This window comes from Chanos chanos, chromosome 4, assembly GCF_902362185.1.
Source record: "Chanos chanos chromosome 4, fChaCha1.1, whole genome shotgun sequence".
NCBI lineage: Eukaryota > Metazoa > Chordata > Actinopteri > Gonorynchiformes > Chanidae > Chanos > Chanos chanos.
This window is the reverse complement of record NC_044498.1, coordinates 35,142,806-35,161,537: the sequence shown is the minus strand read 5'-3', so window position 1 is coordinate 35,161,537 and position 18,732 is coordinate 35,142,806. Positions and strand designations below refer to the sequence as shown.

General features: G+C 43.0%; 1 protein-coding gene across 1 annotated transcript in view; it reads right to left on the bottom strand.

Moving 5' to 3' along the window:
* ccdc88ab (coiled-coil domain containing 88Ab) overlaps positions 1-18,732 on the bottom strand; it is a 44,644-nt gene extending 25,912 nt beyond the window's left edge. The window contains exons 1-4 of the mRNA XM_030772266.1: positions 18,670-18,732; positions 18,461-18,561; positions 12,626-12,734; positions 2,018-2,087 (exon numbers count right to left, since the gene is read on the bottom strand). Coding sequence (XP_030628126.1) covers positions 2,018-2,087; positions 12,626-12,734; positions 18,461-18,561; positions 18,670-18,732 — 343 coding nt within the window. The remainder of the gene's footprint in view (positions 1-2,017; positions 2,088-12,625; positions 12,735-18,460; positions 18,562-18,669) is intronic.

The window sequence follows — 18,732 nt, the reverse complement described above, 5'->3', positions numbered from 1 at the left end:
AAATATTTGACAAAGCTGCCCCAGCAAGGCATACATAGTACTGAGAACCTACTGAGGCAGAAAACTGCTGGAGGACACACTGACGCCGTTTTTTTTCTTCTTTTTAATAATTTTTTTCGGGGGGGGGGGGGGGGGGGGGGTTGCTGAATTCACCCTTACACACACTAACACATACACAAGACTGCATAGAAATTCATGAGTGAAAATCTTCATAAGCGCTTTAGATAAGGAGCAGGCAGGCATAAGCTGAATGAATAATTCAGAGAGGCTGAGAAAGGAGAGAGGGGGTAGGTTTTAAAATAGAGTATGAATATTCCCCTCACAGAAACCCCTGGCATGAGGTTAGATCACCACAGTTTGTTACGACAGCATTCTGTCTTTGCCTGACTATTCCGTCACTCCAGTCTCTTCCTGGCAGGAAGCACATGGGTCACACAGACACTGACTAACTCCTGAGCACTGGCTCTCTTCCTGCCAACAATGGCTGAACAGGAACCGGAAACAGCTCCTCCTGGGGACCCCAATATTGAGCAAGGCCACGGCACAGCTTAAACTTCCTGTGCGGCTGTGGGTTTAGGAACCTTAATGCGCCCCTGTCGTGCAGCTTCACTCCAACTGGAGGCCCCTCTGTTCTTCCGGTATCAGTCACTGTCACACTAACATGCCCTGAGTCCATGGACATGTCATTAACTAAAGCACTAATGTGTGCCTGCAGGCTTCAGGACTCATGTAATAATTAGCTGGGTTTAAATATCTTTGTTGGTGGGGGGGATAGTCGTTCAGTGGAAGCGTTATCAGGGTACATATTTCATTGCCTTATTTTAATGACTGTGGTTTACCCTCTGCATTGCAGGTATGATTGATTAGCTCTGGGCTTTAGCATTTGTCTAATTGTGAGTGGACTAGAGACTTCTCTTTGAACGGCCTCGCTGTGTTCTTGCTGACACAAAGGCTACAGCCCACCTGTCAAGGCTGGGGAGTCATTTCCAGCAGTTGTTAATGTTTGTCCGTCCTGAAAACAGGACACCTGTCAGCCATCCGTATGGCCGCGTTCTGAATCAGTGCATTCTTTAAGAAGACCGGTGCCATTATCTAAAGGCAAATACGTTAAATGTTTACCTATGGAACATTCATGGCCTTCCAGACTTTTGACTGTCCTTCAAAATGCTCTCACTCATGATCCAAATCTGCATTGCAGAGGAGCAGAACTCATCATGTGCAATCATTCAGAAAGAACAAAAAGAAAAAAAAAAAAGACAGAGAGAAACACTGGAGGGTTTTTCTTTCTTTTCTCTTTTTTAAAAGCGGTCTAATCAGAGGCTGAGGCACATTCCCACTGTGCTTGCTAATGGCTCCCATCCCCCCACCAGGCTCTAATGACTGTATAATAAAAAACACATGGCCCAGCTCTTTCAGATGTTATACCGCTGCTTTGCCAAAGCCATTGGGTCAAAGGTCAGAAATAGTACTGTAGTCCACGCTATAGTAACATTTGACCCAGTGACATCCTCAGGGTAACGAGAGAGCACGTAGAACCACGTTGGCCATTCAGTAAGCATCAGCGTACACCGGTTGGCATGCACATCAACGTCAAAGTGATTTTGTGGTCAAATCAGAAACTGAAATCAATGACTTATGCAAATGCCTGAATACCAAAGGTATTCAGCCCCAAAACTGCTGTTATCCACTGATACGGCTCTGTTGCAACAAAGACTGAAACATGCACATACAGCACAACAGTCACGCTTCTACAGCATAATCAGTCAATGGAAAATAAATCAATAAATAAATGTCAGACTCAGAGAAGTTAGGAATATAAACTGAAAACTATCTATAAAAAGAAAATAACTGCAACTAAGCATAGTAAGACTTTCTTCCTTTGACATGAGGTAAAAATCATTTATTCTGGGGCTAAACAATAGACAATAGGTGAGAAATACATGAACTCTTTGCTGTGGTACCATAAACAGCTGGTTCCACTTAAGCTCTGAGAGTGAGTATTCAGTGTAAGACCTACCGCTCAGAGGAGTCCTGCCAATGACCAGCACATTGGGAAGAGGCATCATGACCAGTTGTTGCAGACTGTCCTGAAACAAGAAGAGGACGCAAGCGTTACCATCATTATTAGACTGCCTTAGGCTTTAACAGCCTTTCACAAACTCCTACATGGCCTGCTGCTCCTCTTGACTATTGATCCATGTACTTCTGTTTGTGTGATCAGAAATCAATGGCCTTAAGTGCTGTAATGACCACATTCAACTCTTCCCATAGTGGGAGAGCAGCATTTTCCGCATTGATCCTGAGAGCACAAACCTTTGTTGAACAAAAAGGCAAAAGAAATGAACAATCCTACAGAATCTTTTTCTCCTAAATTTCTTTCCACTTTTTTCCTGTAACATCTAAGCTTTGAAGATTACCCCCAATCAATCACTAGGGAAGATTTAAAGCAACAGAGCTGGCAAGTGGACTCAGAGTTCATTAGCATGGTGCTGAACACATGAGCTTAACACACTACAGTATTTCTTGGATGAAATCTGGAGTAGATTTATGAGAAAGCAGGTCATCATTATCAACACACAGTACTGGCTCAGACATGATGCTGCACGCATGCACGCACACAAACACACACCAATATGCATGCATGCAGGCACGCATGCAGGCACACACACACACGCGCGCCTGTGCGCGCACACGCACACACACACACACACACACACACACACACACACACAGCATGCATTCTTCTGAGATATGACTGTATATTATAGGGGTGTATCTGAGCTATAATTGCACATTCTCTTCACACCGTTTAAAAGCAGACTTTTAGTGCAGAGCCACTTGGCTAGACATGCAAAGCTGCTTATCTCTAGCATTAATGCTACAGAGCAACATCCTGCAATAGTGATATGGACAGATCTGTTTTCCATCTATTTCACAATGCTCCTTCAATCTGGTCTTAATAGCTATCTTTCTGACGTACGTCTGGGAAAGGCATCGTGAAATTTTTATCAGACTGGCCTAAGCGTAATGGAAAGCCTATGTGATAAAAGCACGGCCCTCGGTTCAAACCAAGACCGGTCTGACCAAGTACCGCAGTGATAATCTAGAACCACAGGGCATGTGGAAGTCAGACTGATTAAAACAATCAATTTGTTTGATTTCAAATCCACAGGCAGCTCGTTCAGTAAAACGTGCCATTTTCTGCATTTCACACTTAACCACGTCAAGCCTAACTTAATCCTTTAGCATTGCCATGGCATCACATAACTATGTTGTAAAAAAAAAAACAAAAAAGGAAAGAAAAGAAAAAAATTCACTGAAAAGTTAAACTGCAACCAAAAATGAGGGGAAAAGCCCCAAGGGACTAAAACTATTAACTGTGTCTGTTATTTAATATCCAAAATGCGTCTGAAGTTTCAATATATGTGATGTTCTGTCATAACAATCCGATGACTGACTGACCGCACTGAATTATCTTTATCGACCCCTCTGTTTCAGCGAAAGACGAGACGTCTTCAAGACTAATGCACTTTGGCTCCACTGCACAAACCAGCCAATAGGCTTATAGGGCTTACTCATCATCCATGTCACTTCTAAATATTTCATTTAGATTCTGTTGAAAAAAAGAGCTGACACATTCAAAAAGAGGCTTTAGATGACATGAGATTAGAAAAATCTCCTAAACCCATCTGTCTTTTCATTTAAGACGCAGATAGGCTAGTTGTGCAGGCTAATAAAGAGGACTTTCAGCTTGTCCCTGGTTGATACACAAAAAGTCTTCTTTCGTGCTAGACAAAGAGGGATCTTGTAAAAAAGACAAGGAGACTGACACATTTAGCCAAAAGACAGAGGGAACCACAGACAGTGGATTATCACATTTAGATTTGAACGGTTCGAACAGCTGCCCAATGGCATTTTAGTCATCTGGTTTACAAGCAGATACAAGGTTTCAATATGCAGGTGCAACAGAATTATAGAGCAGATTCACTCAACCCAGGTTCCCATGACTCATTGTAGACAGTGGATACAACCAAGGAAAACCCAAACTGACTAAAAAGGAGTGCTCCAGTGCTCCTCTGTGAGTAAGAGAGAACTGGGCTAGAGTGCTAGTGAGTCAACTCCACTCATCCTCTATACTGGGGAAATGGCCAAATAAGGATTTAGACATCAGACATTTGACCTATCTGGCGAACACCCATGTAGTACAATCACAAATGCAGGGCATGAGCAAGCATGCTTAATCCTAAAAAAAAGGGGGGGGGAAACCACAATTATGTTTATTTCGTTCATAATTCTAATTCTGTTATCAAATAACACCAAAAACTCTTGGCAAGCAAACCCCTGTAGAGTGGATGCTGTGTCAGGGCAAAAGCAACTGTGGGTGCAAGCACATGCACGTACACACACACACACACACACACATACACACACAACACCTGTGCCTGTCAGGATAGCACACAATTTTACCCCACCACACCTCCACACACACACACACACACACACACACACACACATAACACCTGTGCCTGTCAGGAGAGCACACAATTTTACCCCAACACCTCCACATACACACACACACACACGCACACAGTTGTATGCCCACACACACACCCTAACACCTGTGCTCTCTGCAGGCACATATGTTTACAGAGCAAGCAAATCACACTCTGAGACAATATCCCCCTTTGTCTGTAGAAAAAAAATCAATCCTATTAATCGAATTTCATCCTTCACTGATATGACAGGAGCTGAGCAAAGCTAGGACCTCATAGCCAGTGTACACTTTAATATTAACACCCCAAACATAGGAGAGAACCGCTCCTCTCTCACTAATGAATTCATTTTTGTGTGGATTATGTGGGTAAGGAAACTCACACTCATTAATTCCCCCTCTCACAGAACGGTGCATTATTGGGGTTTGGACGCACACAGTGGAGAAAGGGTGTTAAATTACCATGGTAACAGCAGGTGGAGAAATCCTGAGGTAGCTTGGTGCATGCAGAGGAGAAGACTAGCTTAGTAGTGAGGCTTTGCTTTAGGAATTTGACAAAAAAAAATCCCAGAGAGATATTTCCAGTGTTCCTGGATTGTGCAGACTAAAAAAAAAGAAAAGAAAAAAAAAAGAGAGAGGGATATGGAGGTTTGTTTTTGTCGGGGCATATACGAGATAACATGCTTCGTTTTTCATGCATTATATATGGTAAAGCTGCTGGAGAGAAACCATTCTGAGGTTGTCATTTTGATCCGCCACAGTCACAACGTGTGCTCCTCCTTGACATGTAAAAAGCAGACACAGGGTCTTAACTGTCTTACAGCACGGCCATCTCTAATGCCACGCAGCCCCAAGCCCTCCATTATTGTCCCTTAGTTTGTTTTCCATTATCCCTCATAATTTAACATCTACAACACACACAGGCACATACATAGGCTACACACTTATGTCTCTACATCTGTCCTAACTGTGAGCTGCATCCTGCTTTGATTGCACTTCTGCCTCACACAGCGTAGGCTGACGCCTTCTACATTATTAATGCCCCTTAAGAGTGGCTCACATTTCAATCTAGTAAAGTAAGTCAATTAAAACACCCTGCTCATCATGCCTTGGATCTTTCTTCCCACGGCAGAAAGAATGGAGCCCAAATCACTGAGTGTCTGCTGGACTAAGCTATATCCTGTATCGATTCACTTTTCACTTTTCTGACAATACACTGTGTTCGTTCAAATCACTGCTGAGCTCTGCTTTGCCAAGCAGGGCACAAAAACAGAAGCAAGAATTTTTTTTTTCCCCTTCTTTTTTTCGGGTGGAGCTGTGGCTCCCAGCTGCCCTCATGTGCGAGTCCAGTTCTGAGGCTGCTGTGTTTCTAAATCACAGGGACTGTGTCATTGCCCTCCTCCCTCACAAGGCCAGGTTCCGTTCATGGGCAGACCCGAAACAAGGGGGCCGATTGTGCGGACCGCTGGTGGGGAGGGGAAATGGTGGCTGGCTTCGCACGCCTTAAGAACACTGAGCGACTGAATCACACCCACTCTGCAGACACGCCGGGGTTACCATGGTAACGGCAGAAGGTTTATTCTCCCCAGCCATGCAGATCTACTCTGTGTGTGTGTGTACGCGCTTGTGCACATATCAGCTCTAAGCCCTCTCTCTCTCTCTCTCTCTCTCTCTTTCTCTCACTCCACATATCCCTCTTGTCCTGTTGTTCACTGCAGATATTTCTGTAGCTCTAAAAATGAGCTGGTCAGGTATTTTCATTTGAGGGGACTGAGCAGTAGACAGGCAACAGTAATGGAGACAAAGGATATAAACAGACACAGCAATATTGCGAAATAAGGTTTCATTTCTCATCCAGAGAGTAGTTCAATAATATTAAAGTGTACCTCAGGAGTGGACACATCCCAAATCTTATTCGACACTGCACTGAAACACCACACATACTTGAGCCCAACAACAAAGGACCCTTAAAGTCAGTGAAGCCCAGCTCACACCAGAACCACACTGACCTGAGCATGGAGTATAAAATAACAGTTAACTCTGATTGTCCAGCATATGGTCAGTGCAGGTCTGTTTGATCTATAATCTCAACAGTATCCTGAGTCCTCCTGAGCTGTCTGAGGAGCCTCAGGGCAATACTAGGGGGTGAGGCTGCTCACTGCTGGTCTGACTGAATTGGTGATCCGTTATACTGGAAGTCAACTGCCCTGCAGAGCAACATACAAATCAGCTGAAGCCAGTAATACCAGCCACAGGCATCTAGGCTACTGACTGCTTAAAACAAACCCTACCGCACCTCCCCACTGGTGTTTCTTGGCTGCTTTTAGGAGATAAGGAAGCTGACAATTCTCAAGGTCGTGTGATGCAAATATCAATCCTCTGTCCTCTAAAACAATAAAAAAAGCACAAAAATTACACAAGGGCCTACCATTTACCCAATCCAATCTAGATGGAGACATTTCAGTTTGTGTGTGTGGAAACTGGCGACAGTTCTCATCATTTCGTGAGGGAGAAGCTAGCACGCTCTTGTTTGTTCAAAACCATGACTAAAATTTAACAAGCAGATAAATCTAAGTCAGGTCTAGTGTGAGTGTGAAGACACAACTATGCATGTAAGATCTGCTGCTTCACATACCGTTCACTAAAAGCCTGCTTTTGCTTTGCCTCCTTCCCACACAATTCCACAGAATACAACATGTAGAAATGAATACGATCATTAATGTAGTATTGTTTTACAGGACGTGTATTAGGCTACATCTTTCAATAGCCTTAATAGCAAAGCTGTCTGTAATATCTTTAACATGTGAGAGCCCCTGGCTGGCTTTCCCGCCGTGAACTCATAGGTTTTTCCACGACGAGCTACATCTGGTATGATCTCAAACTACGCCTCCAGCAGTCACAAATATCATTTACACACAGGGAGACTTAGACCAAAACCACTGTGTGATTTACTGATGCCCATAGCAGAAATTCCGATGTGTTTTGGGGAGGAGGTGGGGTGGGGGGTACAGAAGAAATCTGTGTGGTAATGTTGTCTCTTGGTATGAGTGTCAACACAAACAAACAAAGAAAAAAATATATAATCAAGAAGTTCAAGTCATAACTGGCATTTTGGTTGAGGTAGGATTGATGAGCAAAGCCGTAAAAGTACGGCTCCAATCCGAGGCCATTCTTAATCACGCTCATGAATTCTTGGCCTTCCATTGTCCTTACTGAGTAGACATGAGTCAGAAAACCATGTTGTTTCCTGAAACACAACTACTGAGCCCAAAGCAGAGGGCAGCAAGTCATAAATTCTCAGAGTTCTCTGGAATATTTACTCACTTCTTCACGCTGTGTTGTCTGTAGCACATTCTCAGGGCAAAACCAATGCACTGTGTCTTGCTCGTGACAAAAAGAAATGCATGATGCTCCAATGAACCCATGTGCTCTGCTTAGAGGGACCTGAACATTACTCAGTCTATGGATGAGTCCTTGAAAACCTAGTAATGCCACCAAACAACTAAGGCACAAGGATCTAAAACCAAATTTAGACAAAAAAAAAAAAAAAAAAAAAAAAAAATCAGGTTAAGACTAGCGCAGGGTCTGACTGACGACACTGAGGGAATTTGATAAGTTCCCATATACACACAAGACACATTCCTTCAAATATTTCCATGATGGCTTCCAAGACAAAAAAAAAAGAAAAAAGAGGCACATTCTGCTCTGAGTGCTAGACATGGGAGTCTGCTAGACTCCTAACAGACTGTCTTTGTTTTTGGAGGCTCAAGGACTGGAGCTCCTTAGAGGCCAACAAACACAAACTAGTCTGCTTCTTGTTCAAAGGCAGGGATGTAGGTTTTAGACACACAGATGTGGGAAACTGTTATTTTTGTTTGACAGAGGACGCTGGGTTAGAAACATAGCCTACATCTACATAATTGCTTCTAAAGTGAGCCTGAAAACACTGTCACGTGCCAGGTCGAACCCGTGCACACCAGCACCCTGAGGGCCAGGCCTAGAATGGAGCACTGTTAAACAGTCAAAACAGACTACGGCCCTAAGGCTGTAGAGACTAAGTCCACTGCCTCAGCAAATCCCTGCTATGTCAAGCAGGACGACATGTAGATCAACTGCTATTTATGTATGTTGAGATGGTGGACTCCCCCACTACAGGCAACATCAACTGTTGATGAAAAGAGGAGTCCTGCAAACTCTCAGCCGAGTCTGAGCTGATGAAAAGAAATTTGAAACTCCCAGTAGTAGACAATAGTATATAACCCACAAATATATTTGAGTTGGCCAGTAAGAATGAGTTTTGTGGTGGGTGAGAGAAAAATGCTTTGAAAGAACTAAATGTTTGCACGAAGTTTTCTTGTTTGGACTTGAGGCAAAAATCCTTAGGGCAGCACAGTTTACAATGCAGAGGGAAGGAAAATAATAATTTTGTGCCCTATTTTATAGGTCACACACCAAACAAGTCACACACATTGTCTTGTGACAGTTTGTCCCTTGACTCTTGTGTTTGTTTTATGCAGCCATTACACATGCATGCACTCATAAGACCAAAGATGAGAAACACATGATTAAAATATTCAAACCTACAGCATAGAGACATCAATATGACATGTGGAGATGCTTTCATTTAGCAGATCCTTTTTACCATGAACACCTTTGTTTCAACTGTGCATTTAACAGCACATGCCATAATGGATGGGGGCTTTCAGTTAACCAGTTCCCCCTAGGGTAAACTCTAAATCACTTGTCAACACTGACCGAGTGAGTAAAACTAGCCTAAGTATTCACCATCTCCTTTTCATGCAGTTCAATAAAACGGAGCAGCAGATAGGACCCATGAGTAATTCTTTGTTCGGGGACTACGTCTGACTACCTCTGTCATTCTTCAGTGCCCTGTTTATCTGGGACAGTTACAGCATGACCTCTGTGTAAGTGCTCCAAGGTCTACGAGAGGAAACGTCACCCACTCCCTCAACAACCTCCTTATCCTAACTGCTAAAGAGATAAGTTATTTCAAGGTTGCTTTAGCAAATTCATTGCTGATATGGACTGTAATATACACAATGAGGCTATGACACAGAGCCATACAAAGGAAAAGTCTCCTTCTAACAACAATATGCACTCTGGTGCCATCATCACCTCAAAGTATCTCTTGGCAGTGACCAGCGCTCCCGTTCGTTACGTACGATTTTTTCAGCGTCCACTGGACGGTTGGACTGCTCAGGCAGTCTCATTCTTGGAGGCTCCTTATTGTTTTAGCAGCAGTACATTTAGAATGAGACGTTGCATGTACCCCCCCACAGGACAAGTCCATTTACAGCTTCTTCACAGACCTTGGCAAGGTTTGACATTCAATTTCTCAAACGGCTGGCACAGCATTATACAAGCATTATTATGGAAATATGCACTGGTCCACTTCAACGACGTCTTTGTATCTCAAAGTAATTTTCCCCTTCTTACAGGTTCCAGGGCTCTAATGTAATGGAAGGGAATGGAAAGAGGGGGGGGGCACTGGGTAGTCTCAGTGGACTTGGAGTCTATCTGATGCTTCTGGACTGAACAGAAATAATTAGCAAATCTGCTCTACTGGGAGACGGTCTTTGCTGAGTCAGTTCTGTCATAGATTCCTTAAAGCAAGATTACCTTCTTCTCCGGAATCTTTACACACCTAGTCACCTTAAACGACAGCAGTAGGTGGACTTCAATGCAGTTTACACCAGTCCAAACAAAGTTGCCTGTAAGGTTTTGCAGGAGTTCTCGAGGGCTCTTTACTAGCACTGCCAGGTCTCTGCGTTCCAGCACTTATAAGACACAGAGTTAAGATCAAATGGCTTACAGGTGAAGCTAGACAACCAACAAAACTAAAAGAAAAACAATCAACTACACGTAACGGCATACTACTGTTTGCCAACAGCAAAAGTTAATGAGAGAATGATCAGGAAAGAAAGTCATGGGCCACTACAGATCGTCAAACAATCACTGGTAACACTTTAGTGATGCTGTGCTCCAACAGCTTATTTTACGTGACTGACAAGAAGCCACTGAGGTTTAACTTGTACCACACCGAACTGAACCTTAGACACTTCGTGCAGATAAAGACCTTGAGGTCAAAGTCTGAACTCACTGTAATCTGGAACTTTAAAAACAGCACGTGGAACTGTGTATCTGTTCTGTGCCCTGATTCATCTGAGAGACAGAGGCTGAGATAGATGATCTATTCTGTAAACAGTTTGAGTTTGGTTGGGTTGGTGGGTCGAGACTTCCTCCTCTAAGATGAACAGCCCCATCCTCTTATCTCACAGCTGAAATCTTTGCCAGTCGTATTTGTGAAGAAACAGCAGAGGACTATTACTGTACTTTCTTATCTGCAGGCAAAAAAAAAAGAAAAAAGAAAACCCAAGTTGTCCCTGTATTAAACCTGAGAGAAGATCATAAACAGGAAGGCAGGGAAGAAGGCAAAAGCCAAAAGATCACAAATCTCTGCAATGTGTTACATAGGCCTAAATCCTCCTGGTCTCATTTCAGAAACATAAACTAACTTCTCGGAATATAAAGGCCTGGCTGTGCAATACATTTGAAGAAATGAGAGACTACTTCCTAGATCATTTTGCCCCATAATCTCAGATGCAAAATGACAGAATAAGCACCCACAGGGGTTACAGATGACAGTTGTTACATGTTGTAATAGCCTGAAGACAGAGACAAGGAATTTGATTCTACAATCTCAGCGAGTTGCTCGTGTTTCAAAGTGCTGCAATCTTGTCTTTAATCACAAGATCAAAGTTCTGAAGCGCCCAGTTTCCCGAACAGCTCGGTTTACAGACTATCTAACTGGCCTCATTCTGACGCACAGCCTCCTCCTCAATAAGATTTTGTTGATGTGCTGTGGTTTCACTGGGACTGGATTAGCCAAAGCACTGCACTTCTGGGCAATGCTAAGCCACAGCCAAAGACTGGTTGATGAATCTTGCTTTGAGGAGGTTGCAGTCACAGTGTCCTTGTCAGAAGAACAGTGCCACAGGAAACCCTCTCTCCTCAGCTGAGAGCGTTCAATCCTCAATTACTCACACATTCCGACAGCAAGTTTGGTGCAAGCTGGGTCACGTACATACCCTCATTATCATTCTGTGTGCTGAGGCACTGAAGGAGGACAACTGCGTTTCACAGTGGCACAGACCTCAAACGGAACACCAAATCAACACGACAGAAATGCCCAAAATCCTCAGGATGTTGCTTTACAGTTCTAATCTCCCTCTCCCTCTCCCTCTCTCTCTGACCTCAAATCTCCAAAACAGGATTTAAAAAGACATCCGTTGTCCCAAATTGCACTGCCAAAAAAAGTCAACACCCCAATCTTGCCTGCAAATACTTACCACCCAATATTACCAGAGGTGTCTTATTACTGCAGCAGCACTGCTGGAGTTTGGGAATATTTTCAGTGAGGTTTACCAATACTGCAATGCTAGCAATGACGTTCTGTTAAGAAAATGGCGCTGAATACGATGAAAAACAAATGTCCTGAAGAGCACATTTCATTACTGAGTAATATTAAATCATTTGAAGGATTTCCACTTTTACAGCGTACAACCTTTTGAAACTACCCTTGATGCTCAGCATTAAATTAAGAAAAAGGAACCACATCTATAAGCCCAAAGCATAAGCCGAAGCATTTTTAATATGCTCACACATAACAGAATACACTAGGCCATCTGGAAGAAGGCAAAACACCACATCACAGCAGCCACAGACATCTGCAAACGAATTCTAAAGACATGATTTCAGTTCAGTGTGTAAGAGAGGCTGGACAACTGTCTCTGTTCCTAATTTGTATGTGTTTTAGTGCAGCTTTTCCTGTAAATATGACTGACTTTATATGTGCATAAATGTTTATCCCAGAAAGGAGCTATTTAGAAACCTGAAAACCTCATTAATCTCTGTCAATATCATTGTTTGTAGCACAGGGGTCTTCAACGTGTTCATCTCCAATTAGGTTTAAATCTGAAGATAAAAACATGCTCTTGGAGAAGAACGTCCGAAGCCAGGCAAGCTCAGCAGAGCTGTATCTGGAGACAAAAAGGCATGGGAGAGGCACTGAGGGGCCTTTCTGTAAAGCTTCATGTGAACCCATCAACTTACCTGGTAATAGGATTTAATTTGCCGTATCAGAATTAAGAGGTTCTGAATGCGCAGTGTTGGGTCATTATTCACTTTCTTGTTGGGTCTTTGGATGGACGCTTTGGGATTTCTGTGGGATACAAGAGAAAAAAAGGAAATGATGATCAAGCAGGAAGCCACAACTACAGATCACAGACATAGGAATGGGCTTTCTGAGCTAAAGCAATGATTAAATATGCTGGCCACAGGCTAACACTGGTGAGGGGAAAAAAACACTACAGGCATGATGGTGGCCAGAAAAAGACCACATTAACAGTACTGTGATGTGGAAGGGAGAGACCTTTCACATCCCTCCTTCAGACACAGGGTCACTGACACAGACATGTCAAATGGAAAACACAGCCCATGAAACAACACAAGCAGCAATTCACAAGAGCCTTGTAAAGACAAACAGACTCGCAAAACACAACAAAGTACCAACTAGCTTTTTTTTTTGTTTTTTTCCCCATGTTGGATGCTCTTTATTGGAGCCAAGATGACACAAACCCAAAAATGCGTTACAAAATAAGAGTCATTTTCTTTGATTACTAGTATCAGTCCATGTAAGTGATAGACATTCTGAACAAAAGGTCTTATCTGTGGAAATGTTTCTATAAGTTAACAAGCTAAAATCACATCAGCGAAACAGATATCTCATTCTCTTGAGATGAGGAACAAAGAGAGCAGTTTTAGGTCCATCAACCACAGAACTCGATAAGACCAGACATGCTCTACCTGTTTAAATGTCAAGCCTAAAACACCCCCCCCCTTTTTTTCAGAATTAAATAGGGGACAATAAGAAGACAAAAGCTTCTCACGCTTAGCAGTTATCAGAGCTCAGTAGTAGAGACTCAGAGAGACATTTTGCAGAGGATCTGCAGCTCCATTATCTCCATGCTGTTCTCTGATGATACTCAGATGAGTATAGTCTATGAACACAGAGAGATTAACACATTCGTTGCTCCACTGCACTTCTTCACTAGACAGATGGCATGTGTTGAGTTAGTCCCTGACCTCATTTCTCACTGAAGCTCTTCTGATGATGTTTCCATGCAATGTTCTACTGATGGAGTAAACACATCTTCATGCAGGAGAAGGGAAACACTGTTTTAAACGACACAGTAAGAGCACACAAGCTACATTTCCATTCAACCGTACGTTGATTTCAACCACTCCCACCTATAAAAGGTGAAGCATACATTGTGTGTGTGTGTGTGTGTGTGTGTGTGTGTGTGAGCATGTGCATGTAGATGTGCACACATGCATGCATGAGCAGATTACTCGTCTGTGATCCTATTCCAAAGCACTGATGTCACATATGTAAACAGGAGTCCCATATGTACCCTGAGAGGTCACAATTGGTCCTTTCATCGTAAGCTCTGCCCCAGATACGTGCATCCTCCTGTTTACCTACAGGAGACTGAAACGGCCACTTACTGGACTGCGAGCATCAATCACAGCTACTTAATGCAAATCAGGACCACAGTCAATGCAAACAACACATTGCCTCATTTTAAGGAAATGCCAAAGATTTCTGAGTGTTAAATCAATGAAGGTTAACGGTCTCATTGAGAGAACAATCCTTCGGACAATGTTGAGCAATGAATAAATAAAAAAATGTCTAAATCTTCTCCACAACCTAAAGGACTGTACAGCAGTGTGGATGTTAATGGATCTTTTGATCTACGGTGAGGCCTACGCCTGCTCCCACACATACACTGCATCCTCTCAGACTTGCAAATAAGGAACAAGACCCTTTTAAGAGAAGCGTGAATGTGATGGTCACGTGACCCCCCCCCAACCCATTCAGGGGCCTTTTAGAAGAACACAGTGGGGGGTTGGCTTAACCCCTTAATTAAATACCATGGAGGGAGCTGTAATCCTGTCAGCCCAAGCAGTGGTTAAACAGACACTAAGGATGCTAATTCACCTCATGTCTTCTTGACGAGTCAGGCTCAAATCCAATGGGCCTTTAAAAACCAGCCTGGTTTCGGCTGCGTCATCCCCAGCATTGGTGGCGAAGGCTTCAACAATGAGACTGCATACAACTGAATAGGGTCTTTTGTGAGAAAGGGGGAGTACGACCCAATGCCGACGAACAGGGCTTCAGAAATCAGCAGTCAATGCACGAGTCAATAGTCGATGCGGAAAACAACAGTGCCCTGAGCGTTCCTGCATTGGTGAGTAACCTACTTATGACAGGCTGCATCAGACTCAGCTGGAACTGGGGGCAGCGGCTGGGCGCGAGCAGGCTATTGTGGGAGCAACGCAACACAAACACCAAACGAGCAGGAGCAATGGAACTGTTATTCCCTAGCATCTGTACGTGAAGGTGACAAAAGAGGATCCAGATGGGGAGTGATGGAAAATAAGCATCAAAAAATGAGGCAAAAACAAAACAAAACAAATGTGCGTTGCACGCATGCACGGACAGACAGATACACACACGCATGCATGTACATGTGCACACACACCCCCTCCACCTCCCCCTGAGGATCCAGACAGAGAAATGCACAGTAATACCCAACATACCGCTGGGCAAATGATTCAACTATGCAACCAGGAGAGAAAAAAAAAATAATGCTCATTTCTGACCAACCAGAACACATCAAAAAACAAATCCACCAATCAGAGCATAGTGGAGCATAGCACAGCATCCCCTCAGAATCCAGACAGTGACACACAAATCCAGTGACCAAAATAAATTGTTTTGAGATGACAACATTCACATGCACATACATGTACAAGCACAACCAGACACATAACAGAGGATACACTGGATATACATGTATATTTCTCTGGAGTTTTGTGCTGTATTTCAAAGGAGCTCATCTTTTTGTACAGACAGTTAAAATTTCTGGCCTTTTTTCTATGATTGGATTCAAGATTTGGTCTTTCTTTTTTGAATCTTGTGTGCCTTCTCTGCAGAACCCCAGTATTTTTATAGCTCAACATCCCCATTCTGACAGACCGTGGTTAAGTGACTGGATCCACTACAAAAAATGATTCAAAACCACATACTGAGGGAGGGCCAGCAAGTAGGCTGAAAACAGAGCAAGTATTTCCTCAGTCCAATGCCTGGATGGAAAATAGGCCAAAGAGAGGGCACTGGGAAGCAGGCAGGATAGTGGTTAATGCTTCAACAGATACACACAAGGCATCCAGCAAGAATTCAAACTATTCCCCCACACCTATGCAGAAGTGAGAACAAAAGAGAGAGTGAGAGAGCAAAGAAAGAGAGAGAGAGAGAGAGAGAGAGATGAGAGAGGTATGCCTCGTCCATACTGATCCAGGTCTATCCTATTATCATCCCCTGTCTGGCACCAAAAAAACGGGGCTGGGGTGGGAATTTGGGCTTTTTGAGAATACAGCCCAGTCAGGATTAGCTTAATTAAACTGTTGTCATTCAACAGCTATCCTATCAGTTCCTAAGTCACCCCACCGCTGCATTAAGTGACAACACATGTAAAGCACATGGAATTGGGCTTTTGTTCTTTCACGGACGAGTTGACAGAAGACTAAGGGGGAGTCAGTCTGGATGGAGTCCAGTGCGGACCGCACGACCTTGAGGACATCAGCAGGGCTTCAGGTGGTACTCACTGATGGGACACAAAGCTACAAATTTAGCTGATGCGTGATGTATCTGGTATGTGAAGCTGTGGTCAGGGGAGGTGCAGACTGACTGGCAGGGTAACAGTCACTTAGGAGCTGGGCGTACACCCAGCCATCTGTGCTTCCTACTATAAACCGTTAGATAATCCAGGAGGGCTTCCCTTCTCAGAGGATAACTTCTGTCTGCCAGTCTCTCTGTCTCTTGTTTCACCAGCCTATGCAAAACTAGTACTCCTCATGGCTGTCAGCAAGTTATAACGTACACCAAAGACACATTTAAAAATTCAGTCTTGTCTACAAATGTCCCTCCAAACCTATTCATCAAAACTCTTTGGAAACACAGCAGAATTAGCATGCAAAGGTTTATTTAACAAAAACTGCTTGGAGATTGGGGCATGCACTGAATCAGAACACTTGCCCCTTGAGCTTAACATTGCCCTTCACAATCACACTTATTGATATGGAGAGCATGATCAATTCCTCCGGCCATTTCTCTTTGTAATCACTAATTACGTCAGCAGCAAGTCAGAATCTCTTTAACAGAATGAGTATTGATTACAGGCTAGACGCCTCCATGCTTCAACTCCTCAAATATATGTAGTCCCAACATGATTCTCTACACAAACAAAAGAAGCACATGTCAATGAGGGGGAAAATGTGCTTCACAAACTGCTAAAGAGCTGATTTGTCTTTATATTGGTAATGTAAACATGCATATATCATTTCAAAATTTACATTTGTTTTCTCAAGCGACTAGGCTAGTTCAGTTTGAGCAGAACTAAGAACCCTGGAAGAGAACACTAGACAAGACACTGACCAAGTAAACCACACAACACCTTGTTGCTGCACCACCTTCCCTAAATCTACAGCACCACCAGAAATCTCTGCCACAGCTAAGTAATTAAAAACTCATTGAACCTTCAAGCTTAACCAAGTACACCTGGTACAGTGGTGGAGTAAATGGGTAACTTGTGAAGGAACCTACTAACTTTGAGAAATGTTTAGAGACTAAACTTTCTCCAGTTAACATGTAAGCCTTGTAAATTCCTGCTAGACAAAGACCTGCTTCTCTAGCCGCTCCGACAATGCGTCTTCTGTCTGGGTGCCATGCCATGCAGATGAGTGACAACAGCTGCCTAAAGCTCAACACACTGGCTGGAATATCACAATTTACAGTGAAGGGTTCTTGACTTGACTTCATCTGCTAAACACAGATAATGCACTGTATAGACTCTACTAATCAGAATCATGAGAAATTGATTTTAAGAGTCATCCATGTTGATGACGACAAACAGTTATGTTGAACAATGTGGAGGCAATTCCAGGAACAGTGAACATATATTTGAGTGTCCTGTTTGTCTATTTCCCTCCCATTTGCCAAGCATGGGAAAGATAAGGTCAATCCAAACAAATAAGCCAATGTAAACTTCTCACTAGGTTATTGAAGAGTTAGCGAAATTAAGAATCGCATGAGTTCACATGACACAACAGTGCTTTATAAAACTAGTACGTCAAAAGCCAAAGGTTTGAACAAAACTGCAAGCTGATCGGTTTACTATTATACAGTAAATTAGACCATGATGAACTAAAGTTGAACTGATTCTGCAGCTCAGGCCACCGAGTACTGGTCATAATAAAACATTAAATCACAAATAATAATCCTCATCTACAGTACTTCTATTGGCAGGCACCTTTGTAAAACGTCAGCTTAATTAATTTCAATTCCTCAGCTCACTCAATTAAATGTATGGGCAGAGATCAATTCAGTTATATCATCAAGCATGTTCTGACGGATAGCCTTGTGCTCGTCAATGGCTTTCCAAAGCTTTAGACCAAATGTGAAAATTATCACTAGATTATCAAGACAACAGTACCGGTCATCAGTCACATTTTATTGGGTGTTTCCCTGTGCTCGGAATACACAGTGGTGGTCTTTGCAAGTCTCGTCAGAGGAGCTACGGAGGTTTGTTCCAGAAAGCTGTCAGTTTACGTTCAAAAGTCTACACTGAAAATGGGCCAGAGCCAAGTAGAAGGGCTGACTCGAGATCGACTGTGTAAAGCATACAAATTACAGAATACTGATTTATAATGACTACACATGCAATGCTTCGATAAGCACGACTCAGAAACCCTAACGCAGATAGCAGATAAATGCAGGTTTCAACCACATGAATATGTAAATATACTGTATAGCAGTGTACTTACATCTGGAGCATGACCTCGTTTAGATACACACCATCCACTAATTCAATGTATTCCGATAGTTTGCTTCCATCGTTCGTGGAAGGCTGGCAAACAGTTTTCACCTGGAAAGAAAATAATCCGATACGTCGTACATTACCGAGTCGGTCGACAAAACGTTGAAAATGTAACTTAAAATCGTAGAAAACCATCAAAGATTGCGTGCTACTTACCCAAGCCACTAGAGGAGTGAGCAAAAATTGCTCAAGTAAAGGTGTAAAGACCTCGTTTTCCAT